Below are 27,474 nucleotides of genomic sequence, written 5' to 3' on the forward strand. Positions count from 1 at the left end.
AGTGTGAAGAAACAGATGTTAATTCCGGACCAGACTTTGTACAATATTTACACCCTGATCACATTTGTAATGAAATTTGCATTTTTTATGTCGGCAAAAACAGAAAATCGGATGATCAAAAATTCAAATGAAGTTACGTAGGAAGCAAGTCAACAACAGTCCAGTTACATGCATCTCACCAAAGTATCAAACATAGCATTCAATAATGGAAGACCCACCAGTCCCACCACCACGTGCAAAGGAAGAAGACTTGAAAGAAAAGTGGAGACCTGATAATATATTTGTGGTTCACACATTCTCTCTTTATTGACTGTTGGAAGAAACAGAGTTGTTGGTTTGTTTCATTTCATCACAAACAGCAGAGAGAGTTTTCCATAACTTCTTTGTGCTGGTCTGCTTAGCTTGGTCGATCTTGGACTAGCACTCAGCTTAACATCACTCCATCAAATTTTCATTGTTAAAGGTTATTACAAATTTATTCTTCCTTGATTATTACTCTTTTTTTTTTAATCGTCATTCATTGTTAAATGTTCACAACATAACCATGTTTTGCAAACTTGAACTCTTGATCCATCACTTATTTGTGAGCTAACCAATTCTACTGATAAAGTCCAATGATGACTATCTCTTAAAACTGATTTGTATTTTTAGCTGTTGATTCTCCACCTTTACATGATTTTAAATGTGCAGATATCCAGTTCGTACTTGAACGTTTTCCTTTGGTTCTTGTTATTAGAGGTTCAGAGAACAATCAACTGCCCAAACAAGTGAGATTATACATATTCTCTATTTACTTAATGTTATGTATTTTACATATATCCTACTGGAGTAGCTCTATCGTGTCACATCACTTTAATTAACAACCAATGTGTTGTAATGACAGGTATGGATGTTCAAAGCGTACTGACTCGTGCGTTTAATCAGTCGTTGGGTGTTAAAAGTCTGAGTGAACAAACTCAGACACTGAGAAACAAAAAAGGAGAACTGATTGCCAGAGTAAACAAGGTGAAAGAAATTCTGCAAATTGCAAAGAGACATGGAAAGATGCGCACACAAGACGCACAAAATTGGTGGGATAATGCCGACACTATTATATATATGGCAGATGACGTGGACAGAGAAGCCAACGTCGCAAAAATATGCCCAGCTGGATTTTTTTGTACGCCTAATTGTTGTTCACGACTGAAGTTGCAAAAAAAAATTTTGAAATGCGTTGAAGTGATGGATGATCTCTTAAATAAGGCTAGTCATTTCTCAGAAGAGTCTTTAACGTGTTGGGGAATGGAGATGCCGACTACACGACTGATTGGTAGTGCTGCTGATAAGATCCTCAAGATGGTTTGTGAATGTATAGTAGGTGATGAGTTTGAGAAAATTGGTGTCTACGGCATGGGTGGCGTGGGAAAAACCACCATTATGAAGACAATCAGTAACCAGCTCGTGCAACAATGTATTCGTTTTGAAAATGTTTTGTGGGTCACTGTATCCAAAGATGTTGATGTTCAAAAACTTCAAAATCAGATTGCAAAGAGAGTCGCATTGGATCTTTATGCTGAACAAGATGAAGCTATACGGTCGTCAATGTTGCTAAGTGCATTTCGTAGAAAGGGAAAGTTTGTGCTTATCCTAGACGACATGTGGGAGGCATTTGATTTAAAAGATCTTGGAGTTCCCGAACCTACAAAAGATAATGGGTGCAAGATAGTATTGACTACCAGGTCAAGGGAAGTGTGCGAAGGGATGTTGTGCCAGAAAGATGTGAAAATTGATCAGCTTTATGAGGACGAAGCATGGGAACTGTTCATGGCAAATGTTGGTGAGGAGCTTGTTCCGGAAGTGAAAGAGATTGCAAAAGCAGTTGTTGCAGAATGTTGTGGTTTGCCACTTGCAATCATCACAATTGGTCGATCTCTGAGAAGAAAAGATGTTGATGAGTGGCGAGTTGCATTATCAGATCTGCGAGAATCTACAAGTTTGAACATGGCCATGGAGGAGAAAGTCATTCAAATCAAATTCAAATTCACGATCAACTAAAGGAAAACCACCAGAAGTGTTTCTTATATTGTGCATTGTATCCTGAAGATTATATAATCGACACAAGTAAGTTGATTGAGTATTGGGTTGTGGAAGGGTTAGTCGAGGGATCCAGCAAAGAAGATGAAATGCTTCGTGGCCGTGTTATACTGAATATACTAAAGCGTTGTTGCATGCTAGAAGAAGTTTCTTCAGAAGGTCGTCTTGATAGGGACCTTGTTAAAATGCATGATTTGATTAGGGATATGGCTCTTTACATCACGAAATCAAAACCTAAATTCATGGTCAGAACTGGGCTTTCATCAACCGAAATACCGCATGAAGATGATTGGTCGGAAGATCTTGAGAGGGTTTCGTTTATGGAAAGTGGAATAGAAAATATTCAAATTATTCCGAAATGCCCAAAACTCTTGACATTGATCTTTGCTCAGAAGTATTATGATGGTCCACTGAAACACGTTGCAAGTGGATTCTTCGTGCACATGAAAAGTCTGACGGTTCTCGATTTATCTCAGACTCATATTGAGTCATTACCAGATTCACTTTCTGATTTGGTGAATCTTCGTGGTTTACTCTTAATTAATTGTAAAAATTTAGTTAGAGTGCCTTCTCTATCCAAGCTTCAGTCACTGAGAGTGTTGAAGCTCACAGATTCGAAAATAGAAGAACTGCCTCATGGGATGGAAATGTTGGCCAACCTCAGAAGCCTTGATCTCAGCGGCAATTCTAAATTGAAAGAAATGATCCCTTCAGGATTGATATCCAAGTTTTCTTTAATTCAAGAGTTACACTTGCCAAAACCGGAATATGTGTATGCGCGAGAAAGAGTGGGAGATTTGGTGCAGGAACTCTCAAGCTTGACACACTTGGAGAATCTTACAATCGAATTTCACGAGCTGTCGGACTTTATTTCCTATGCTGAATTTACAAACTTTGAAAAGTTAAAAAAATATTTTATTCAAATGGAAAGCGGCTTATATTACGGAAGTGAGCACGAGAGAAGTGTATGTTTGTCCAACTCAAAGGGTATTCCTTGCAATGCCCTCCGACTTCCGAAAAGCATTCAATTTCTTGAAGTTGTACATTTCAATGAAATCGCACACGGAGCTTTTCCTTGTTTGAAGAGGTTAGAGATCTGGAGTTGTCGTAATATCAAAGTTTTATTCTCGTCTAGGTTGCTTCAACAGCTTCTTAACCTTGAAGAGATCATCGTTGCGGATTGCTCACAATTGGAGGAGCTAGTGGTAGCGGATGGAGATGAGAGTGGTGCCATTCCAGTACTCCCGAGGTTACATTATCTGAACTTGTATGAATTACCAAAACTGAAGAGCAATTGGAGTCAGCTATTCATGTACAGCAACTCTTGGCAGTTTGTTACAATTGGCGGTGTCAAACTGGACCGCCTGTTTTCAACTAGGTTATTACAACACTTTCAATACCTGGAAAAGGTCAAGGTGTCGGGTTGTAAGGAATTGGAGGAACTAATTGTAGAAGAAGAAGAAGCATGTGAAACTGTCGCACTCCCAAGGTTGAAGGAATTGATCTTCAGCGATCTACCGAAACTGAAGAGCATTTGGAAGGGCGTGATGGTTTGTGACTCTCTTCAAGAAGTTAAAGTATACAATTGTCCTGAATTGAAAAGGCTCCCTCTGTTGGTTTGTGACTCTCTTGAAACAGTTGAAGTATTATATTGTCCTGAATTGAAAAGGCTCCCTCTGTTCAACCGAGAACATCAGTCAGCCCCACCTTCTCTCAAATCAATCCTAGGAAGCAATGAGTGGTGGGATTCACTCGAGTGGGATTACCCACGTCCTGAACATCTCTTTCGATTATATTGAAATAATCTTTTTCTCGAAACTCTTCGCTTTTTGGCTTCAATCGGTTTTCCTTTCTGCTTAGATAATCGGCTTCTACACTGAAATTCCTTTCGATCAAGGTATGTGTCATGTTCATCCATAGTTTCAAGCTTTTCATCAGAAAATTTATTTCTTTTTAGGATTTTCTTTCATTTGTTGCCGTTTTTAAAGATTTTTAAATAATTTGTTGTTCAATTTATCCACAGATAAATTCGAATTTGTGTTGATTTTTCGTGGAGATTCAGAAATTCTAGTCTTGTTTTGGTTTCAATTGATTGGAATTTTGAATTTGGTTGTTTTGTTTTTTCAGTTGAACTGATTTCTAGAGTTTTCGATTGCGGGAATCGTCACCGATAGTATTGGAACTTCTTTTGGTGATGGTCAAACTCAGAACGACTTCTATACTCTCAATTATTTGTTCCTGTCAATCAATGGTGTCTATGTGCGATGTGATTTGTTGAACAGTCAAACTGGACACAGAGATCGCAACAACTTAATGTATGAACAAGAAGATGTATTTGAGTGGTGGGATTCACTCGAGTGGGATTACCCACGTCCTTAACATGTCTTTTGAGAAAGGAATGATTGATTTCGTCTCGTTTTCTGATCGGATTGAAAAGAGCTCTTATTCGATTTCAAGTTACAAAGTGCTTGTGGAAAAGAAAGGTCTCCAAGTGCTACGAAGGAATCAAATGTTAGATATCGAAACCAGTTTTCCTTTCTGCTTAGATAATCGGGTTTTCAATCAAGGTATGTATCATATTCATCCGTAGTTTCAAGCTTTGGATCTGAAACTTTGTCTTTTTAACAAATTTGAAATAATTTAATAGATAATAGGCCATACTGATGTTGTTGTTCAAATTCGAATTTATATTCATTTTTAGTGGAGAATCAGAAATTCTAGTCTTGTTTTCGTTTCAGTTAGTCTTTATCCTTTTCATTTTTTTCCAATTTTGATATAACCATTGGAAATTCGAAGTTTCGTAAGTATTCATTTATGTTCTAGAACTGACTGAAATTTCCTTGTGTAATAACAACTCCAAACTCCATACTCCGCATATTTTCTATGAGATTTAAGAGTTAAAGTTAGCTTAGTTCTAAATGCCGTGGGCTCTTTGCATTAAGGTTATAATTATTCATGGATTTGAGAGGAGCCTACAGTTCGAATCCGCTTGTGAGTATATTTTAGTTATTTGTATGTGTATCTCATTTCAAAATTTCAATCATGAACTCTGTTGTCAAAGGCGGCACCCTGATGGCGAAGGAGGCAATTTTTAATGAAAATAGTTGGTCCCTGTCAAAGGCGTTCCCATGGCTCCCAATGTGTTAGTTGAGAAATTTAACACCTTGCGTCTCCGCCCCTGACAACTTAGATCATGAAACACTTTCCTTTCCTCCATATGTCCTTGTACTATATGGTCATATTAAAATTAAATTACGACATTGGGTTCTCTGATTTCAAGTAACTGCTTGAATGTGACTTTGATGCATAAGCTTTATACATTTGGAAGTATCAAGTGATGAACTATATGTCTGTATTGTTGTTCCATATCTAAATTTTTTGAGACTCACGTCGCTCACCTGACATGTCTTGTTGGATTGACTTCAGCACATATTTTAGTAGACATGTTTCACTACAGCACGTAAGTTGCGCAGGTTATACTATATTGAGCTATGAACTTGTGGGATTGACATGTAGAACCTGGGCCTTTATTTTTATTTATTTTATTTTATTTTATTTTCATTTTTTTGCTGTGGCAGTTACCATCAGTGAAGTAGAGGCTCTGCACTGTATGAACTTTTTAAGAAACTGAGCAGCTCAATAATCGATGATGGGCTTATTCAAAGGTCCGTTCTTTTAGCTTTTATGAGTTTCCCAGATTAGTCCAGGATTGATTGCTCATCACTTGTCCCATTCTCGTGATCAGGAAGAATTTCAGCTGGCCTTATTCAGAAACAGCAACAAGCAGAATCTCTTTGCAGATAGGGTCTGTTGCTAACTTCTCTAATCTTCTTGTTAACTGCAAAATATGAGTGCTAGGAGCTATGCCTCAATTCACTTCTGTCTATATGGCTGACTTGTCTTGGATTAAATTGTGTATGATGATCTGGTGATTGTAAATATTTTATGATCGGGTCGCTAGACCTTAATCCTGCATGGTTTACAATGATTAAGACCTCTCACTAAAAGCTCTGATAAAGTTCCAAAAATATAGCGTATATTTAAACATTTTAACCAATTGAAAATCCCCTAAAAACAAGTCAAACATCACTAATGGCGAAGCCTTGTGTCCAATCGCTTGGTTGTCCGTTTTTTTGTAAACTTAACAAGTATGAGACATAACTCCTTAAGCATATCTCTATTTTTATAAATGGTGAAAACCATACATATCTAATTATTCTAATAGTCTTTCGGAGGTTTGCTAAAACTGGAAAGACTGGAATCTATGTTGTAAGGAATATATTTCCTCAGCAGAAATAATGTTGTAAGGATTATGTTGAATGGGTAGTAGATGTATAAGAAACTGTGGATGTTCGAGAGAGAACATGCATGGGGGAAATAACTCCATTCTCACATTTTGTAATTATGAAAATTTATTCTACACAAGCGGTTCAATGAGCAAGTGTTTGACCTATATTTTCCATTTACGCCGTGAATCAGGTCTTTAACTTTTGATCCCTTTTTGTATGTCTGTCGGTGTTTTAAGTTTAAAATTACAGGTTTTTTATTTGCTTGATGTGAAGCGCAATGGTGTGTTATTGAATCCACTTCATCCCAATGTTTCACTGGAGGAGAAAGTTGCATGTAAGAATTGATTCCCATTACTTACACTTATATTCATGATCTCATATTAACGTACTAGATTCTACTGGTAATCAGTTACCCAAAAACCTGCCCACCTTTCCACTGTATCCTTTCATTTGCTGATCACATGTTGGTAAATTCTTTGTGTAGTTGCATTTCAACCATATGATCTAAGGCAGACTAGCTTAATTGAACGTGAGGAGGTGATTTTTTGGAGATTCTTCCTTTTTAGTCCTCCAATATTTAGTATATATCATTCAGGTTCTCTCCATTTATTCCGTATGTATGTGCTTGACTTATCAAGAAGCATGTTATAGTACACAAGACACATGTTATCATGCAGAATATTGAACTAGAGATGTGGATTTAGAGATGGGAATGTGTGATCTTAAAATCTAGTAAATATCATATCATTTTATCGACTATGTTTAACACAGTTTTGATCACACTGACTTTGGGGAGCCATACATTTTTTTTTATGAACACTAGTAGGGATTTTATTAGAATAGAACCAGAAATGAGTTACAGAGAGGTGATTGGTAAATAATCAATTGAAAATTTTAAGCATTTCATTGCGGGTGTTCAAGACCAAATTTATATGCTTACAAAAGTCCACGATTAAACAAATGTCTCAACTTATAATGAAATTATTAGAAGTCTTTGACCAATACTTTTCAATTTTGTATGTGCAACAAAGGGTCATTCATAATGAGTCCCAAAGGGCGTACCACATGACTGAATATAAGACATCAGACATTCAGACCAAATTATTCAAGGCATACAACATTTCAATGTGTAAGAATCTGATTCTTAAACCAGTTTGTATGTAACTTTTGTTGCAGGTTTCAGTTAAAGGAGATGGTGTTGGCTCTTTTGATTGAGTCTGATCTGACCCTCACTGAGGATGTTGTTGAAACAATCGGGGATAAGGTCATCTTCTCTCTCTGGAATTGTACACTTACCTTATATCTGTTTGTTATATATTCTCATTGCTGTCTTGCTACAGACATTTAATGACGCAGATTCAAAAGGTGATGGAAGGACAAATGTGCATCAAATGGCTGCACGGTTAATTATCATCGCAGACAATTAATGGCCGTGGTAGTATATGGTAGGAATGACGGTTGTAGAAATGAAGAGCCTCGTCTCACAAAGACTCTGGAGGACTGGAGGAGGACATCAAAGTTGATAGTGTTGGGCTGCAACAGCATGGATCAGTGGAACAAGAAGCAGAAAAGTTTAAGGGCTTGTTGGTAAACGAACCTGGTGTGGCGCCATGCAATCCTTGAAAAGTTTAAGGTGCAAGTTTTGAGTAATGGAAAATCATTGGATAAGACGGAGTTCCGAACTATGGCGAGTTGAGGATTTCACTATTTCAGCAAGGATACGGACATAGAGTGTTAGCCCCCTAATGCTTGAACGAGGGCCAAGGCGGCAGTGTGCTCTTCATTCAAAGATTTTCTGCACGTACGCCTTCAGTCCCTGGCCAGTTTCCTAACCCAATTAGGAATGTAAACTAAACGAAAGCTATATAGAAATAGAACTTTGGTTGTTTCCTATTCGAATTCCAATTAGAATTAGCAATCCTCTTATATATTTATTTAATGTAAACGCTAAGGCCTTACAATTAGCAGTCCCTCTATTTTCCGCAGTAGTTGAGTTTGATTGTTTTTTTTTTTTTTTTTTTTTTTTTTTTTTTGGAGATAATAGATTTTAGCTTTTGTAGAGAGTAGATTGTAAATTTTGGAAATGGCAATGAAAATTTTGTTCAAGAATATACAAAATTTGTATAATTATTCTGGGGTCACCACCACAAGTCAATTGTAAATTCCTACGGAACATTTTTAACTGTAATAGCTCAGATTGTAAATCAACCGCACGCCAATGCGCCATGCCATAGTGTGCATCAACTTATCTGATCTCTGCTACTATTCGAAAATTCTGAAACTTAAATTAGGTTCTTATCGTAGATTTTCATCTACTACATATCTTGTGTTCGAAATAGACCTGTAAGGCTCCCTCTGAAACACCAATGTAAAATACACATTGCAATGAGTAACTTGGCTCCAGATCCCTGCATTTCTGTCCTTGAGCTTAAAAATAACACTGGCTCCTTTTCAGTAAATTGTTCATCCTCAATTCGTACAATCTGTTAAAGCTTCAATTATTCTAAAAGTTACCATGTTAATTTAACCCATTATCATATCTAAGTACACAACTTTATGGTGACCCAAGATTTTAACCCATTATCATATCTAAGTACGCAACTTTATGGTGACCCAAGATTTTAATGAAAATGGGGAAATTTAAAAAATGAAGTTCTATTGCATCACTTGTACATTCTGACGCTCCACGCACCCCCTTTAACGGCAGGCCACATTGGGATATGCAACTACAAGAGCTGGAACAGGAAGGAACCTTCCCTTAAGAGGTGTTGCCCACGCAACTAAGATCAACCCATAAAATTGGTAAGTCATTCCACTAGAGGAATGTTCCCTGATGAAAGCACTTCATATCATATCACCCCATTATCATGTTCGATTTTGATGTATTCATAGACTCAAGTTGCAACTGCTCTAGTCTTTGCTGTTGAATGTTAATCATGTGATTAAATTATTAAAATGCGATGAAAATTTTGTTCAAGAATATACAAAATCGACCAGTCAATTGTATACACAGGTCCACAAGTCACTTGTAACTTCCTACAGAACATTTTTAACTGTAATAGCTCAGAGTGTGCATCAACTACATGAAACTATGCAAGTGCGCCCGACATGCAGAGATATGACCCCACCGAGCATGGAAGGCCAACTTTTATCGAACTTAATTCAGTGACAGAGAGTGCATCGCAGAACTTAATAAGAAACACAGTATTGACAGTATAGATGCATAAATTCCCTAGTGTAACTGGGCAATCTCAAATCCCACATATGATGATATGAGTGTACAAAATGAGTAAAAGAAAAAATGATGAGACCAATTATAGACTGATGGACAAATGACATTTAACAATGCAGACTAGATACAAAATTTTATAATAAACAAGAGAAATAAAATGGGAAAGGTTAAAAAAAAGGTGGAGGAACATTGAGCCCGCTTTACCATCAGGAGGTGTGGTACAGACTCCAAATCTTGTCATCCAACAAACTCTTAGGTGTTATCCACTCCAACCCAGGACAACGATCAACTGACTATCATATGTTCGTATTTGTGTAATGGCATGACGTAATGCATAGAATCAGTATGTACTTTCATGTATGAAAAGGCAATCATGGCTTTGTCAGCATACATGACCCTCAAGCAGACCTCCAAATCTCCAATGTTCCACCCATTCCTCCGAACACATTTATATCTTCAACCGACTTCTTCGAAAATTTATATCTTCAACCGACTTCTTCGAAAAATTTCTGCCTAGATAGCAGATGGAAGAAAGTATTTCATCAACCCGTGCCCCCATCCTTTCGAAAAACAGAACCCAAATCCATGCTGCTGACACAAATTATTGACAACCCAATGACCCTGACTCCGGTTGTGCACGAATGGGGAAACCCCGACAAACGGTACACAATCCTGAACTTGTACTAGACAACTGAATGCATACAGGGACTCAAACAACAAAATAGTAAGGCAGTATCCTCAACCAGAAACAGCTTGAGTGATGGCTAATCTGGCCCATTCTGCAGATTCCTTAATCAGATGGTCATCTGATGACAAACACTCATTTAAAAATTCCCTGCTTGACACAGACAGCTGAATTAGCGGACCAGCATGACTACCTAGAGTGTCCGCCAAATCTCCCAGTAGCCCAACTGCAGTCTTGGTCACCGCATCATCCCTGATTAAAAAACATTACGATATCAGCAACACCATCAAAGACATTCATACATGAAACTATGAAAGAAAAAGAGGATAGACTTTAATATTACTCACATGTCTTTCTCCTGATACAGGCTGTCCAAGAACTGGAGAATGTGAGGTGCAAAAGGCATCAATAGTGGTGCCTTTGCAGTACTTTTAAAGCCCTGAAGAATCCCTGAGTAAGCCTCCAAGATTCCATCCCTCAAAAGATTGGTATAATCTGTCATTTCCTCATCAAAACCTGGTGTATGGGCAGATAACTCAGCTGCACTCTGAAGCATGGGCATGGCATACATCAAGTACTTCTCAAAATTCTCTCCTATTGCCAAAGCAATGTCTCCAAAGCATGAGAAGATAGGTGGCTTTACAGATCGATGTAACCGGTCACTGGACAAGTCCTTGAGAAGCTGTGTCATGATACCATCACAATAAGGCAGAACCTTCTCTTCCAAAGCCCTACATATGTCCCCAACAACACCAACTGTTATGGCACAAACCTGATACTCTTCAAAATTCTGTAGACCCATTTCCAGATACTTAAAGAATTCTGGCATGTACTTGGCAAAATCGACGCCAGTGGCGTAGGCAAGGGCTCCAATGGCAAGCATGGCCTCTTCATGCACAGTAGCGCTTCTGCAAGCAAAGACCCTCAGAAAGAGGCCCATCATCTGATCAGCATACTGCGTGAACACATATTTGGTTTGCTCAAACGCCCCTAACTTCTGTATGAATACTTGCAGACACCCACAGAGAAGACCTTGCAACTCAGCTTGTTTCTCCCTCTCTTCGGATGATAGCTTCTGCACCTCAAATGTCTTGTGGAGCTCCATCATTATGAGAGGAACAAGCTGCATTACCATAGGAGCCGTGTCATCTCTCGAAGATCTAACAACTTCATTTAAAGCCTCGTAAGCAGCGGTACGGAGACGCGACTCTCCAGCATCTTCTCTGTGGGTCACAACAAGAAGTGCTTGGACAATATCTTGGAAGAAAGGAGTCAAAGGGGAGGACGATCCGGAATCCTCATAACCTTGGGCAAGAAAATAGAGAGCACCACAGCTTTTTTCGGCAACATTGGGCGCATCTTTCATACTCTGGATCAGAACTGAGATAATCCGCTGGCAGTTTGCAGGGGTTATTACGGGAGTTTGCAAGGTTGATCCATGAAGGAATTCAAATACCCTACCAAGAGTCCAGGCAGTGGTATCTTTGACATGGTTGTTCGGATCCTGCATCAAGGCGCTGAGCATGAAGTCTAGGGCAACATTAACAATAGAAATCAGCTTATCTGGAGAGGGACCCTCCAAGATGGAACCAAAAGCATATGTAGCTGCCTCCCTTTGCCTCCAATCTGGTTTTGATATGTTCTCTTCAATGAATGGAAGGACAAGTGGGATAATGTCATCTCCTACAGTCTGTGCAACCAAACCCAAGCATGTTCCTCCAGCCATTGCAAGATTCCAAGCTCCTTCATCCAAATCCTGATCCTCCTCTTGCTTGAGGAGTGTCTCAAGTAGCATAGGAACAAGGGCAGGGAGTGCCTGCTTGATAAAATAAAAGCAAGGAACCTCAGAGTCACCACTAAACTCGCCTACAAAGTCTTCTAAGATATCTATTTCCTCATCACAGATTGAACTCCAAAACTCAATAGCCTGAAGAGCAACAGGCTCCTCGTCCTCCCTCACAGCTTTTGCTGTGATGTTGAATATGTCCTGGATGTAAGGAGCTAGTTTTTCGTAGTATGACGCAGAAATGGAGACCAAACACTCAAAAGCTGCCTGTCTGATTTTCAACTCAGGAGATAGAGTCGCCTCACAAACGACTCTCATGATATAATCTCTCTCCATGTCATTGGTGAAATTTGCCTGAGCAAATCCCAAAGCATTATACAAAGCTCTTGTAGCGGCAAGTCTCACATCATTGTTAACCTCTGTTGAACTCATACCCTGAACAACAGCTGTAAGTATTTTATTTACTTGATCTTGATCTACAACATCGGAAGAAACTTCCTCGCACAAATAACCAAGAGTTTCGAGGGTTGCTTGCTTAACATGAGCTGGAAGCTGGTGACTATTTGAAAGAAGTGACCCTATCAGTTCTGGCCACTGCTTATGTGGTAACTCGATACCAGCAACCTTAGCAATGACTTGAGATGCGGTTGACCGTGCATCAAGTACATGAGAAGAGAGTGTTTGTAGCAAATATGCTCTGATCTGGATCTTCACATTCATGTCTAATGATAACCATCTTTGTACAAGCTCAAATTTTGTACTTTGTTCCTTGGCATCCAATGCATTCTTGAGAACTAGACCTGCTAATCTGCGACTGTCAACAGCCTTTTCTTCATTTGCTAATTCCCCAGATATAGACAGCAAGAAACTGGGAAGATTTTGCTCCTGAAACTGTCTGAGGCTTTCTTCTGCTTGCTTCCTAATGGTACCATCTACAGATTGAGCATTTAAAAGCACCTGAGTGACTTCCATTGCCATCCTGCAACTGAAAGAAATCAAATAGAATCAATTAAATCAATATAAACACTCAGCACCTCTCCTCAAAGAAGAAATCCAAATCAAAACAAACACATAAATATTTAACGTAGTACAAATCGAGCAAAGAGTTTGTAATAAATAACAACCATGGATCAAGCAAAAATAAAATGGTAATACCAGACACATATCTATCGAAAATCAAACGATACAGGGACATGCTGAAATAAGTATGCACTCGACATCCTAGAGTATAACCTATTACCAGTTTTCAAGAAAATCTCAGGGACAATTAATAAGAGTTTAAAGAGCTAGAATAAAAAAGCGGACACATCAAAATTCACACAACATAAGTCAAAGGTTGCCACAAATGAGACTCGTTTCAATATATACAACTCTACTGATCATAATATCATACAGAAAATCAACAACTCCACTTTGAAAAAAAAAAAAAAAAACCAAATAAGAAGATGAATACAGACTAAATTTGTTAATAACCATTTTGATTCAGTCTGAAATCTAATCTTACTCATTAATAAATCTCGATACTCGAATTGCAAAAGTGAAAAGTAGTTGGAATTCAGATTCAAAATATCAAACAGAATTTCATAACAAAGGCAAATCCAAAAATAAAAAATGAAATCTGAAATTGTAAAGGAGAGAGAGAAAAAAAAACAACTTACATAGATGGACAAATCTTTGTTGTTGTTGTTTAAGTATTGAAACCCTAAATAAACGAGGAGAAGAAAGCAAGTGTGTGTCGTGTGTGTAAACTGTAAAGCGGGATTTTTCCTTTTTTTTTTTTTTTTTTTTTTACGGCGGTTGTTTTTTTCAGTTTTTTAACTCCGTAAACTGTAAAACGAGATAGAGTCTGTCACTCCATGTTTGTGAAATTTTCGTAACATTTCATCAATATATCGTTGAGTTTCTATGCCTGGGAATATTTCGACATATATATTCCAAGGTGCCCAAGGTATACAGAAACTAATTTTCAGAACAAAATTTTGTCCATGTGCACGACATGAGATGATTGGCAAGCAAACTGCAGCAGTTATGGAAATCATTCTTCAAGCTTTATGGTCTCCATTTGGGCCGTGTCGTATATCTCATACTCTTTTCTTACTCTCTTTATTTTCGTTATCGGTCTTGGCTCACGGGTGAGAAACACATGATAACACGTTATGAGCAGACCGAGGGGGTACCTAGTAGGTTCCATATAAGGAGAGGATCCCTATATTGATTTTCCTGGCAAATTCTGAGTGATTTCAGGGTATGCACGGCCTACTCACAAGCATAAATATATTCATCACACGCCAGGTTAGACCAAATTAGCTTCCCCAGTCTAGTATCAGTGATGCCATTCAGGCTCACTGATATTCCTGAACCTAAGCAACAAGTAAGGTTTTTGGCCATCTCCAACAGCTGTCAAGTCAGAAACCATACAATGCGGATCGAGCCCAAAGACCAATAAAAAATCATCCTGTATCTGCGAATAAGTAAACAGTTCAGAATAATCAATAAAGCTCTATATTCCCATTTCCTCCCTGCTCCTCACTACATTAAACACAGCCTTCACTATCTTTGAGTTGTATTGAAGCCATCCCACAGTCGTTTTCGATTCAAAAACTTCCATCACAGCCATGCTGGCACGCAGCATGCTTACATTCAGTGTCAATTATAATCAATTCAATGTCACCTAATATACCATCCTTCCATCATTTGCAGGCGATGAAAGAAGGGTCTAGTTTGCTCCCAAAGGAAAGCAACTCACTTCAGTACAAATTAGTAACAAAACAAGATATCCACGAAAGAAATACAATGGACGATAAAAAAATAAACTAAGCATTTCATTGAAAATTGTAACCTGAAAACAATAACGTGCATACATACACTTAATAATGTTTTCCAGCCCTCTCATGTAACAATTGTAATATATTTGATACCTGTGTACATTGAAAAATACTTCACAGTCCTCTCATGACAATGTTACGACAAAAGTGTATGTACCACTAAATCCATAAGAATCCTTGCACAAAACAATGCCAACTTTAACTAAAATGTAAACATGCAAGAATGGTAGAAACCTGAAAGGAGCATAATAGTCGAGTACAAGAAGACAAATGATTTCACGAATGCAATGTACTGAAGATTGACTTATGATACCTATAAAATCAATGCTGAAATATGTTAAGACCAGAATTGGGTTCCAAATTTATGTGGGTAATTTCCGAGTCCCACACAATGAGTGTACAGAATAAGGAAGATGGAAATGCATGTGAAACTGATAGACAGACAACTTATATGATACTAAAGGCGGAGTAAGACTTTGAGAAAGAAAATGAATAAGACACATGTAAGAAGAAGAATGTTGGGGTTTAAACCCCAAGGGCTTGATGTCACGCCTCGACCAACTATAGGCGCTCAGCAATTCCAAACTCCCAGGTTGTTGATTGCTTACCTGTAGGGAGTCAGTACCAGCAGGAACAGAGAGAGAGAGAGAGACACAATGGAGGCAAAACCAGTATGGAATTTGTGCATCACTAAAAAGCTAATTCACCAACGCATCTTCTAGTCACAGATGACAGCTTCCTGACCCCCTTCTCCCACCACCCTTTCCTGCCTTGTGCAGTGCATTTGCCCATTCTTGCTAAGTTAGCAGAGGTATGTTGAGTCATCAAAACTCAATTCCTCTTTATGAAAGAAACCCGGACTCCATGGTACTTATGCAAGAGTTAGTGACGACCTTGTGACCCACGACTCCCGTTGTGCAAAAACGATGACGACCCAACGCATGGTATTTCCGGACCCGACTCGACACACCCAAATGCATGCAGGGACTTCTAAAAGAATACACTGAAGAGCATAGTTCTCAACCAGTAATCGCTAACTGACTAATGGCCAAGTGCGCCCAATCAGCAGATTCTTTAATCAAAGGATCGTGAGAGGCCAGACACTCTCTTAAGAATTCTCTACTTGTCAAAGATTGTTGAATCAACGGACCAGCACTACTACCAAGTGTGTCAGCCAGATCTCCCAAAACCCCGATAGCAGTCTTAGTCACCACATCATCCCTGAAATAAACAAAGATAAATGGTTAGTAGCCACAAAATCACTCAATATTGAAACAATGACCAAATAAATAAAAAGTATAAAAGGATTCCTCACATGTCCTTCTCTAGATACAGGCTATCCAAGAACTGGAGGATGTGAGGTGCATATGGCATCAGTAACTGTGTCTTTGGAGAATTCTTGAAACCCTGGAAGATCCCTGAGTAAGCCTCTAAAATCCCATTTCTCAAAAGATTGGTGTACTCCAGAATTTCATCATCACCACTTGATGTGTGTGCAGATAACTCTGCCGCACTCTGCAACATGGGCATGGCATACATCAAGTACTTATCAAAATTTTCTCCTATCGCCAGGGATATGTCACCAAAACATGAAAAGATCGGAGGCTTTACAGATCGATGCAACTGGTTGCTGGACAAGTCCTTAAGAAGTTGTGTCATGATACCATCACAGTAAGGTAAAATTTTATCCTCCAGGGCCCTGCATATATCGCCAACAACACCAACTGTGATGGCACAAACCTGATACTCTTCAAAATTCTGAAGGCCCATCTCAAGATATTTATAAAACTCGGGCATGTATTTTGCAAAAGCTGGGCCACAGGTGTAAGCAAGAGCTCCAATGGCAAGCATGGCTTCTTCATGCACCGTGGCACTTCTGCAATCAAAGACCCTAAGGAATAGGGTCATCATCTGGTCAGCGTACTGCATAAATAGATATTTTGTTGCATCGGATGCTCCTAATTTCTGTATGAACACCTGCAAACAGCCACAGAGAAGACCTTGCAACTCTGCCTGTCTCTCCTTCTCATAAGATGACAGATTCTGTGCCTCGAACGTTTTGTGAAGCTCCATCATTATGAGAGGAACAAGTTGCAAAACCATGGGAGCAGTCTCATCAGTAGCAGACCTCACAACTTCATTTAATGCCTCATAAGCAGCGGTTCGGAGGCGTGACTCTCCGGCATCTTCTCTGTGGGACACATCGAGAAGTGCTTGGACAATGTCCTGGAAAAAAGGAGTCAAGGGGGAGGACAATGAGCCTGAATCCTCATAACCTTGGGCAAGAAAATAAAGAGCACCGCAGGCTTTCTCAGCAACATTTGGAGCATCTTTCATACTCTGGACAAGAACTGTGACAATTTGCTGACAGTTTGCAGGGGTAACTATGGCACTTTCCATCGTTGAGCCATGAAGGAATTCAAATATCCTTCCAAGTGTCCAGGCAGTAGTGTCCTTCACATGGTTATTAGGATCTTTCATCAAAGCGCTAAGCATGAAACTTAGAGCGACATTCACAATAGAAGTGAGCTTGTCGGGAGATGGTCCCTCCATGATCGAACCAAATGCATATGTAGCTGCTTCCCTTTGCCTCCAATCTGCTTTTGTTATGTTCTCTTCAATAAATGGCATGACAAGTGGGACAATATCGTCTCCCACAGTCCGTGCAACCAAACCCAAGCAAGTTCCTCCAGCCATTGCAAGGTTCCAAGCCCCTTCATCCTGATCCTGATCCTCCTCTTGCTTAAGGAGTGTTTCCAACAACAAAGGAACAAGAACAGGGAGGGCCTGCTTAACAAAATTAAAGCAAGGAATATCAGAGTCGCCGCTAAAGTCACCACCGTATTCTTCTAAGATATCTATCTCTTCGTCGCAAATGGAACTCCAAAACTCAATAGCCTGGAGGGCAACAGCCTCCTCATCCTCCCTCACAGCCTTGGCTGTAATGTTAAAGATGTCCTGGATGTAAGGAGCTAACTTACTGTAATATGTCGAAGAAATAGAAACCAAGCATTCAAAAGCTGCTTGCCTTATTCTAACCTCAGGAGAGAGTGTTGCCTCGCAAACCACTCTCATGATATAATCCCTTTCCATATCATTGGTGAAATTTGCCTGAGCAAAGCCCAAGGCATTATATAAAGCTCTGGTAGCAGCAAGCCTGACATCATTGTTCCCCTCAGAGGAGTTCATACCCTGCACAACAGCTGTGAGTATTTTATTTACTTGGTCTTGATCTATAACATCTGAAGGAACTTCCTCACACAAGTAACCAAGAGTGTCAAGGGTTGCTTGCTTCACATGTGCCGGAAGCTGGTGAATATTTGACAAAAGCGATCCTATAAGTTCTGGCCACTGATTATGTGGCAACTCAATACCAGCAATCTTGGCAATGACTTGAGATGCAGTTGACCGTGGATCAGGCACAGGAGAAGAGAGGGTCTGCAACAAGTATCCTTTAATCTGGGCTTTAGCAGTTATGTCCAATGATAACCATCTCTGTACAAGCTCACTTTTCCGAAGTTGGTCCTTCGCATCCAAAGCATTCTTGAGGACTAGACCTGCTAACTGACGACTGTTAACAGGCTTTTCATCATTCGCTAACTCGGTAGAAAGAGATAACAGGAAAGCAGGAAGATTTTGCTCCTGAAACTGCTTCAGGTTTTCTTCTGCATGTTTTCTGAGGGTATCGTCTACTGCTTGTGCATTCAGAAGAACCTGAGTGACTTCCATTGCCATATTAAACTGGAAGACACAGTACAAAACTATTAGATGAGGTGTTGCTTTAGATCGATAATTTCAAAACAAATAGCACCTTTCATTCATTCTGGTATCAATACAATCAATGATGAGACAAACAGTTTGACCTAAAGAACCTATTACCCCTTCAAGTTAGTAGACAGAATTGCTCCCACCTTTACAAAGGTATTTCAGATCAGAAATCTTAAGATTAGACAAAAGAAGTAGCAGAAAGGTGCGATTTTAAACACAGTATATAGGTTCTGCGAGTGTCGCGGACACAAAAATATACTTTTTAAACTTGTTGTTAAAGAATCGATTCTATATTTTTCACACAGGGTGCAAGCTTTATTAATTGGTGCACCATTGCACCACGACGGCGCAAAACATTGGCAGGTCTTCAAAACCATTGCCATGTTAGGCACCACTGACAATATAGGATTTATTTGAAAGTTTAGATTTAATTCAGGGAAGAGGACGGCCAGGATAAAGGAAACAAATCAGTAAAAGCAAGCACAGTTAAAAAAATATGAATTAAATCGGTAAGCTTAGATATCTCAAAATTAGATCCCATCCAAAGTTTAAAATAATGATTTGAGGCTTAAGCCTTTCAAATTTATACAAGTATACTGTGAGGCTACAGCCTCAATGGTTGAGCCATGCGCTTTTAGAGGCTTACTGAGGCTCATCCTCACTGGAAGTCCTCACTTCTTTCTTGGTGTAGTGCGAGAACGGAAGTTGGGTTTTACACCAGCCTAACCATTTCTTTTCTCTTCTTTTTGTAATTTTTTCCCATCTTTTTACCACTGTATTGACATCTTAACAATGAGTATTGACTATAATACTTTAAGTCTGTGAGTGTCTTAATGTCTATGACTATGTGAAGAAGAAAGAAAATAACAAGATCTCTATTCTTCCTCACTCCCACGTGAACCACCCTCCAGAAGGTATTAGAATGAGTGTGAGTCAGTTAGTGTCTTAGTGTCTACAGTCTATGTTTATGTTCAAAACTCATTAGACTATTTAAGTACTTGTGTGAATATATACTACATTGCAATTTGCCTATCTATTCGAAGGTAAAAGCTTACGCCTTACTACATTTTCTATAATTTCATTAAAATTTCCTATTTTCTGAATTTACAGCTATTTTTTCTTACTTTTTCCAATCACTGTTTCTCTTTCTTATCTTTTCATTCTTTTTCGATAGAGGCTTAAGCCTCAAAATCTCTGAGGCTCACCGGCTGTGAGCCTTAAGGGGCTTACATGTTTTTGAAAAGAACGACCCCATCATTGGGTAATGGGAATACAGATGTCATCATATCAATCTTTCAAATTGCAATACTTCACATAATTACTAAAGGGATGTTTGATTTTTCTAAAATCTTATATGGGAGACTGTTGCTAAATTTAGTTTTATTATACACTTAAAAACTAAACGATATTTTTCTATACCAACTACTCATTGAAGAGATTATTATTATTTAGTTTTCTTATAATTTTGATTACATATAACTAAAAGACAAACTTAAAAAAAACCCATTAAGTGAATCAACTAGATTTGATAGTTGATTCTAGTCATCTAATCCCATGGCATAATATGAACCCAATCAGCTCTGTAATCAGATGAAAAACAAATGACTAGTCCGAAAAATCAATACACACATTCGGTAATAAGTGTTCTATTCCCCTGCACTCACTAATAGTCACTACACACACACACCTTCACCACTTTGGTACCCCATAACTCTACCCAAAGCATCAAACCTTTGATCCCAAACGATCACTAAACACCCCACATTTATGATCTCAGCAAAATTAACAATTTCTAACTAATATACAAAACCTCAAAGTTCAAATTAAACTCGAATTAAAAACATAAACTTCAATTAAATAAAAGGGATTAGAACTAACTTACATTAGAATATTCTAGTGAAGAAAATTGAAGAAAAATGATCGACGATCGTCGATAATTTTGAAACGCGGCGACAGAGCAGTGAAACCCTAGAAAAAAAAAAAAAAGTGAAGAGAGAGAAAATAAAACCAACTGAAAAAAGATGAAATGAGCTGGACTCTAATTATTTCTTTTGTTTTTTCATATTAATTATTTCCATCGTTATTAGTGATAGTGTGTACCGCGGTTGGTTAAAACTATGTCTAACAGTAAATTATACATCGTAGATTTGAAATCACGTCTTGGGATTGATGTCGTGTGGTTATTGTACGAAACGGTTGGACAGAATTGTGTTAGACTTGGTTGGAGATTAGAGTAACACTTTACGAAGTTATCCTTATCTTTCATTGTCGTACACTTTTACTTTGGGTTTTGGTATATTGGTGCCAGGGTATTTTTTATAGTTGGAAAACTACCAACTTCTCTGTATTAAACCATCAATCATTGTAGTGGTCCATTTTATAGGATGTTTTGAAGATTAAGGTGAAGCAACCTATAAAAATGACAGAGTATCATTGTTTTGCCTGTGTCTGTTTTTTCAATTTGAATTAAAGAATGGGATTTAGGATAAAAAAAATTAAGTTTCCATTCTATAGCATTAATATCCAACTCATTCAAACTCAAACCAGGCGATGACATTATTAGAGCCAATGACTTGAGTGAAGTTGATGGCATAGTCTCTCCAAGAAAAATCACGTTTCTCAATTCTCCTAGTTTCGTAAAATGAAAGATTTTAAAGAAAAAAAGGAATGGCGACGATCCTATATTCTTTCTTTTTGCTTTCTAATTTTCCATCCTGAATTCCTGATTCGTAGCACTTTTTAAATAATTAGTGGGTCTCCTTCTCCACATGTGTCGTGGGCGGTCTTGCCTTGAGATACGAATCAAAAAATATAGATCAGCCTTTAAACAATTGCCCTCGTGATATAGGACATCAGGTTCAACTTTTTGAATCATTAATTACTCAAAATCTCATTAATTACTCAAAATCTTTTTTATTTATATTTGAGGACGTCTAGTATGCAGGGTGCAGATGTACATAGGCGTTAGGCGGAGTAAAATGACTCCCTATCCCCTTAAAAGTAGAGCTAAAGTCAATAGATTTTACTCTCTATCATTAATTTCTTCTGTATATATATATAAATAATTTTACTCTCTATTCTTATTTTACTCTCTATCATTATATATAAAAAGTAAAATAAATATAGAGAGTAAAATATTTTATATATATACAGAGAAAATTAATGAATAAAAGTAAAATCGGTTGACTTTAGCTCTACTTTTAAAGGGATCAGTCTTAGAGACATTGATTACAGTATTTTTTGGTGCAATACATCCTCATTTATGATGAGTAGGGCAGGGAATCGGGTCGGGTAGATCCGAATTAGACCCCACCCAATTACCGAATATATCGGGTTCGAATCGATTTTTATATCCATTTATGTAATCGGATCAAATTCGGGTTCGGATATGTCGGATTCGAATTCGGGTTGGGATATAATTTTTAGGCTTTTTTTGATTTTTAGTGTTATCCGATCGGGTTAGTCGAATTCGATCGGGTTCGGATATTAAATTTCGGATATAATCGGGTTCGGGTTCGAATATTATGAAACTATTCGGATTCGGATATAGCCATATCAGACCCGAACCCAACCCGATCCCTGCCCTACTGATGAGTGGCTTAGATTCAATACATCACTCTCTCTCTCCTGTGCACACTAGTTTTACTCTATTTATATTACTCAATTTTCACTAGTATTACTATATTTATACACCACTCTATATATATATAAGGCTGACTACGGCGACATACAAAAATGATATACAAAATTGACATACGCAATCCAAAAATGGACTTACACATTGCTCTAAGGGCAGATTTTTTATAGATATAGGACTAGTCAACGAGTCGAGTTGTTCATGAGTAACTCGAGCACATTTTAAAACTCGAGCTCGAACTTGAGACGCTCGCGAGCTACTCGCAGTTCACACTTAAAATAATTATGTTAACACCTATTTGGGATAATTATTTATGTTAGTGTGTTGGATTGTAATTACTCAACACATATTGATTGTATTTATAATGTGCACACCCTGAAATAGTTATTTGATAGTGGTTATTGTGGTATTAGTGAATTGTAGTTGCATTTTAATATTTTATTTAGATGAGTTTAGCAAGTAATTTTGGTCTTGAGGTAAAATTTATAGTCTATTTGTGCTAAATTATCTCTATTTTGTGGTTGAAGTCGAGCCTATACATAATACAAGTCAAATCAAACTCTATATCCTATGATTGAATTCAAATTTATAGTCTAGAAGAATAGGAATCTAGACTCATTGAGCTACTTGATGAGTCGAACTTGAGCAGGAAATAAAGCTCGAACAAAATTTGAGCTCGTCTCATGCTCGACTCAAGAGATACATGAGCCGAGTTTGAGCACCCTAATATAATACTCGACACGAGTAGCTCGATGACCAGCCCTAGGTAGCTAGATATTATCTCCCTATCATGAATAGTATCTCCACAAAAAATCAGCTCAATCAGATGTGTCTAGTATTGTCAAAAGAGTGTTAAAATTCTGGATTGTCAAATAAATTTCTAATTTGAACTCAACTTTTGGTAGGGCTAAACATGTTCAAATGAGCTGATTTTTTGTAGAGATGATCTCCATGGTGTGAAAATCACATCCCCATAAAATCAACTTTTAGTTCATTGTGTAGGTATATAAGATTGCGTATGTCATTTATGTATGTCGACGTAGCCAGCCCGTGTAAATATATAGTTAATAGTTATAACATTTATCCTTTATTATCGGAGGGGGGAAACATTTATACTTAGTTGAACATGTTGTACAATATGAAATAATATTCTTTAATTCTTTGTGAAAAATAATAATAATGAACTATCATAAAATATTTATCCCACTCAACAAAATAACTAAATTATTTTAAGTTGTATAGACCCATACTTTGTGGCCCAATGCTAGGCCAAGCCAACAATGGATTCGGTCCAAATCAATTAAGCCCAATGGCTTAATCATTGCTATACCTAATAATTGGTCTATTTATGAATATGTCCAAGCTCATTATTGTAGAAAGATAATTATAGAAGTTCAAAAATATAACAATTCTTGTGATACAAACAAACACTGCCCTCTTAGGACTCAATCTCTTCATTCATATAAAAACTATTTTTTTTCTCGTAATGTAAACTACGTTGAAACTTGATCCCTAAATAACATATCTTAGGTACGTAGGCAACCATATCTTAGTTCAGTTTCATCTCTCTCAACCATCAATTCTCATATATTTCTTAGTGCATATTTCATCGTATTGCTCTCATTGTGTTGAAGCAGATTATTGCCAAAACATAATTTGTGCTATCTTTAGGAAACGAACCCACAAGACTTTTGTTTATGTTTAGTGAAAGTTACTATTGGTTTTTCACTTCTTCTCAAATAAGGACATCACCAACTAGTAGGGCGGCCCCACCATTTACAAATAAGCACAATGTATTTCTTTTACTATATCCATTTACCCAAATACGTATTTACAAATTAATCAGCTTCTAGCACACTTCCGACTACTTTAAGTCGGTCATACTCGTGATAATATATTTCACTTTAGTGAGAATTCAGGGTTGGCCCTACCACTTTAGTACATGCAAATTTTACAATCCAACCAATTATTTGGTTACACAATGACTTTTCCTAATTGACTTATAGGCCGCCCCGACCATTCTTTTCCATCTTTGATGTTTTACTTATTCTAGCCAAACAAGTTGCCAACACCCGCAATTACTTTTACAAATCTCTTCATTTAGCCTATTAGTTGGTTCACTCACTTCAATAAGTCATTACATTAGTTTATCTATCATAAAGCCGGTTCTACCACTTTAAATTTGCATACTTATCGTCAAAAAAAACATATTTTTTTCTATTTCTCCAAGCCTTTTATCGTTTTGTCTTCTTTCTAATTAAATTTGTTAACCTTGCCCTACTATTATCATACTATCCACTTTTGGTTGTTATACAAGTACACACCCCTTATTTTCTTTCAATAAACCACTTATATAGTAATATGGGGCGATCACTTACATACTAATTCTTCTTACATATTGAGTTAATTTGTAATTGGTCCCAACAATTTTTATATTCGTTTTATCCTTTATATTTCTTCCATCCTTTCTCTACAATATTTTATTTGTCGAATGAGCTTTGCTTAACCGCCAAAGATGGGGCGATGTATAGACCATTAGACCCACTTTGTGGCCCAATGCAAGGCCAAACCAACAATGGATCCGGTCCAAATCAGTTAAGCCCAAGGGCTTAATCCTAGCTACACCCAATAATATCTGGTTAATTTATTAATATGAACAAATTCATTATTGTATAAAGATAGAGATAGAAGTTCAAAGAGATAACAATTCTTGTAACACAAACAAACACAGTCCTCTTACGACTCAATCTTTTTATTCATATAAAAATTATTTTTTCTCATAATGTGAACTGTGTTGAAACTTGATCCCTAGATAACATATCTTGGGTACGTAGGCAACCATATATTGGTCCAGTTTCATCTCTCCCAACCATCAATTCCCATTTATTTCTTAGTGCCTATTTCATCATATTATTGCTCTTCATGGTGATGAAGCTGATTATTGCCGAAACATAAGTCTCCCACTAATCATAAGGTATGAAAACAAAATAAAATTTATATGCTAATTTTGTAGATACCTTATTGTTGTGATCAATTTAACCATACATTTTCTCTTGCCAAATCAGAACAAATAACAATCCACGTATTTAATAGTTAAAAACTTAAATGCATATATTAAAAGAAACTAGTTTTCAAACCCGTCCTACGAACGGGTGCCGTTATATATTATATATTATTTTGGAAAATATTTGCAACTATGCAAAGTTATGAGATATAAATATTATATTGATCTTGTAACGTGAAAACCCCACTCACCATAAAAATAAAGAATCCCTTCAACTTTTTTTTTGTTTTTTTAATAATAGGCGTTTGATCGAAGTTTTTTTGAGAATGCCAAATTAGACAAAGATCATATTGCACCTAGTTGAATAGCTAGGCATTCCCAATCATACGAATATAATTTTAAATAGTAATCAACCGAATCAACGTTAAAAGTTCCATTTATGTGGTTGGGAGCATTAAATTACCCCTTGTAACCTATTAAGGTCCAAAATATGTATATTCTTTATTCGTTGTTAAGAATATCAATTCCCCTGAGACTGTGTGGGAATTACTACAAAATTATGGTCGTTGCAATGGAAACAATCTTTTCTAACATCATACTAACCCATGAAATACTTTTGTTTATGTTTAGGACCCTCAACCTCAGATTCAATTATTTAAAGTTTTAAACTCTTCCATCTCATAATGGTATTCTTAACACCTGCCCCGAGAGCATCTTTAATGGTAAGATTTGAAAAACACCAAATTTTTTACCAAACAATTAAACACCAAACAACTTCAACCCGGACATCAAAAATTGACACCAAATTACGCTTTTTGATAAACCATGCCAAAATAGCTAAAAATGCAAATTTAATTAACTTATTGTTATGGTGTATATATCAAGCATTTAGTCTCACATGGGCTTACTTGATATTCTTCTTTATTAAGCATGCATGTTAGCTAAAATTCATTTCTAATTCTAGCGGCGGACATATAGGCGATATAGTTGGTTTCATGATTCCAAATGTATGTCCTTTTGGCCATGGGTTAATCTGGATTACGCATGCATTGAACTATAATTGTTTAAAATATAGTATTCATAATCAGTCTAAACTTTTACAACATATATTGTACTACAGAAAGTCATACACATAATTATCATTCCATTTATGATAGAGTAGTATATTTGGTTATGACAATAAGTTTATCTCTCTAGTTATGCTTGATTAATTTAAATGCATATGTATAGAATGAAGAGTAAGTTGATTTTATGTATTTTTTTTTTTTTATTGTTTTATAGGTATTCTTGGAATATTTTTCTCAATGGAAGAGTAAGTTGATTTTTTTATTGTTTTATCTGTTTATTTTTATCAAAGTTTATACTGAAGTAAATTTTTATTTTTTAGTAATGTATTTGTCTCATTTTTTTTGTTTTGTAGGGATTGTGCTTGTAAATTTATGATGTTTTTTTAATTGTCCAAAAGATATCTGGCTGGCAAATAAGTATGCTTTTGATAACAGAGAAAGGATTTATGTGTTTGATTATTTTGAATATCTGATTAAAACGTGGTGACAGTAATCGATATATAAATAGTGAAACTCAAAAGTTGGTTCTAAGTATGAGAAGCCAATTGAATGAGTATGTTTTTTTTTTTTTTAAATCTAATTTTATAATTTGAATAATTTTAGTTATAACATTACTATTTTTTTTTTTTTTCTTAAAGTGATTGTGTTAGCTTTCCCCGCTATAATGTTGTTTTCCAAAAAAGTTCGGTGGAGAACATACAAAATTATTATGATAAGAATTTTGATTAAATCGGTTTTTCTCTAGTGTGTGAATTTTTTGGTTGAAGTTATTAGGAAGGAAGAACTTCATCATTTTAAAACAAAAACATTGAAGAACTTTTATGATGAAGGAAGTTGTAGTGGTCGGAATGTGAAGACTAAAAAAAAAAAATGAAGAAGAAGTTGTTGATAGGTAATTTTGTTTTATCACATATATTTTTTGCTTTGTTTACAGTTTAATTAATATATGATCATGTTTTTATTTTTTATGTTGCTCTTTCACTTCATTCTGACATGAACTCTATGTGCCAAAGCAACCCATCGTCATCGTCATGTTGCCTCATGCATGTACTGAAGTATGCTATAGTGACACCACCCCATGTGCCCATGAAGCCTCCCCGTGGCAAAG

General features: G+C 37.0%; 4 protein-coding genes across 7 annotated transcripts in view; 2 read left to right on the forward strand and 2 right to left on the reverse strand.

Annotated features, from left to right (window-relative positions):
- LOC147495757 (calcineurin B-like protein 4) overlaps positions 1–8,480 on the forward strand; it is a 57,166-nt gene extending 48,686 nt beyond the window's left edge. For 2 of the 3 annotated variants that reach the window (XM_086564441.1, XM_086564442.1), the window contains 5 exons: positions 5,819–5,878; positions 6,599–6,696; positions 6,847–6,899; positions 7,546–7,626; positions 7,703–8,480. In XM_086564441.1, coding sequence (XP_086420567.1) covers positions 5,819–5,878; positions 6,599–6,696; positions 6,847–6,899; positions 7,546–7,626; positions 7,703–7,789 — 379 coding nt within the window. In that variant the 3' untranslated portion in view covers positions 7,790–8,480. Of the gene's footprint in view, positions 1–3,141; positions 3,971–4,200; positions 4,641–5,818; positions 5,879–6,598; positions 6,697–6,846; positions 6,900–7,538; positions 7,627–7,702 lie in introns of those variants that run through there. The other variant, XM_086564440.1, reaches the window with a different exon arrangement.
- Positions 93–2,997, forward strand: LOC147495765 (putative disease resistance protein At5g43730). Its single transcript, XM_086564494.1, has 3 exons — positions 93–463; positions 691–767; positions 884–2,997. The coding sequence occupies exon 3, from the start codon at positions 886–888 to the stop codon at positions 2,032–2,034; it is 1,149 nt and encodes a 382-aa protein (XP_086420620.1). The 5' UTR covers positions 93–463; positions 691–767; positions 884–885; the 3' UTR covers positions 2,035–2,997.
- LOC147495766 (importin subunit beta-1-like) lies at positions 8,357–14,144 on the reverse strand. Of its 2 annotated transcripts, none has more exons than XM_086564444.1 (3): positions 13,724–14,144; positions 10,627–13,044; positions 8,357–10,531 (listed from the first exon to the last, which is right to left on the reverse strand). In XM_086564444.1, coding segments are annotated over exons 1-3 (2,619 nt in total). In that variant the 5' UTR covers positions 13,726–14,144; the 3' UTR covers positions 8,357–10,332. The 2 variants fall into 2 exon arrangements, with proteins under 2 accessions (XP_086420570.1, XP_086420571.1); XM_086564445.1 differs by having other exon boundaries at positions 10,627–13,050; positions 13,724–14,143.
- A 724-nt stretch (positions 14,145–14,868) lies between these two features.
- Positions 14,869–20,700, reverse strand: LOC147495767 (importin subunit beta-1-like). Its single transcript, XM_086564443.1, has 3 exons — positions 20,541–20,700; positions 16,206–18,631; positions 14,869–16,111 (listed from the first exon to the last, which is right to left on the reverse strand). The coding sequence occupies exons 2-3, from the start codon at positions 18,623–18,625 to the stop codon at positions 15,910–15,912; spliced, it is 2,622 nt and encodes an 873-aa protein (XP_086420569.1). The 5' UTR covers positions 18,626–18,631; positions 20,541–20,700; the 3' UTR covers positions 14,869–15,909.
- Positions 20,701–27,474: the final 6,774 nt, after the last annotated feature.

Source organism: Coptis chinensis, chromosome 6 (genome assembly GCF_015680905.1).
Source record: "Coptis chinensis isolate HL-2020 chromosome 6, ASM1568090v1, whole genome shotgun sequence".
In the NCBI taxonomy this organism is placed as follows: domain Eukaryota; kingdom Viridiplantae; phylum Streptophyta; class Magnoliopsida; order Ranunculales; family Ranunculaceae; genus Coptis; species Coptis chinensis.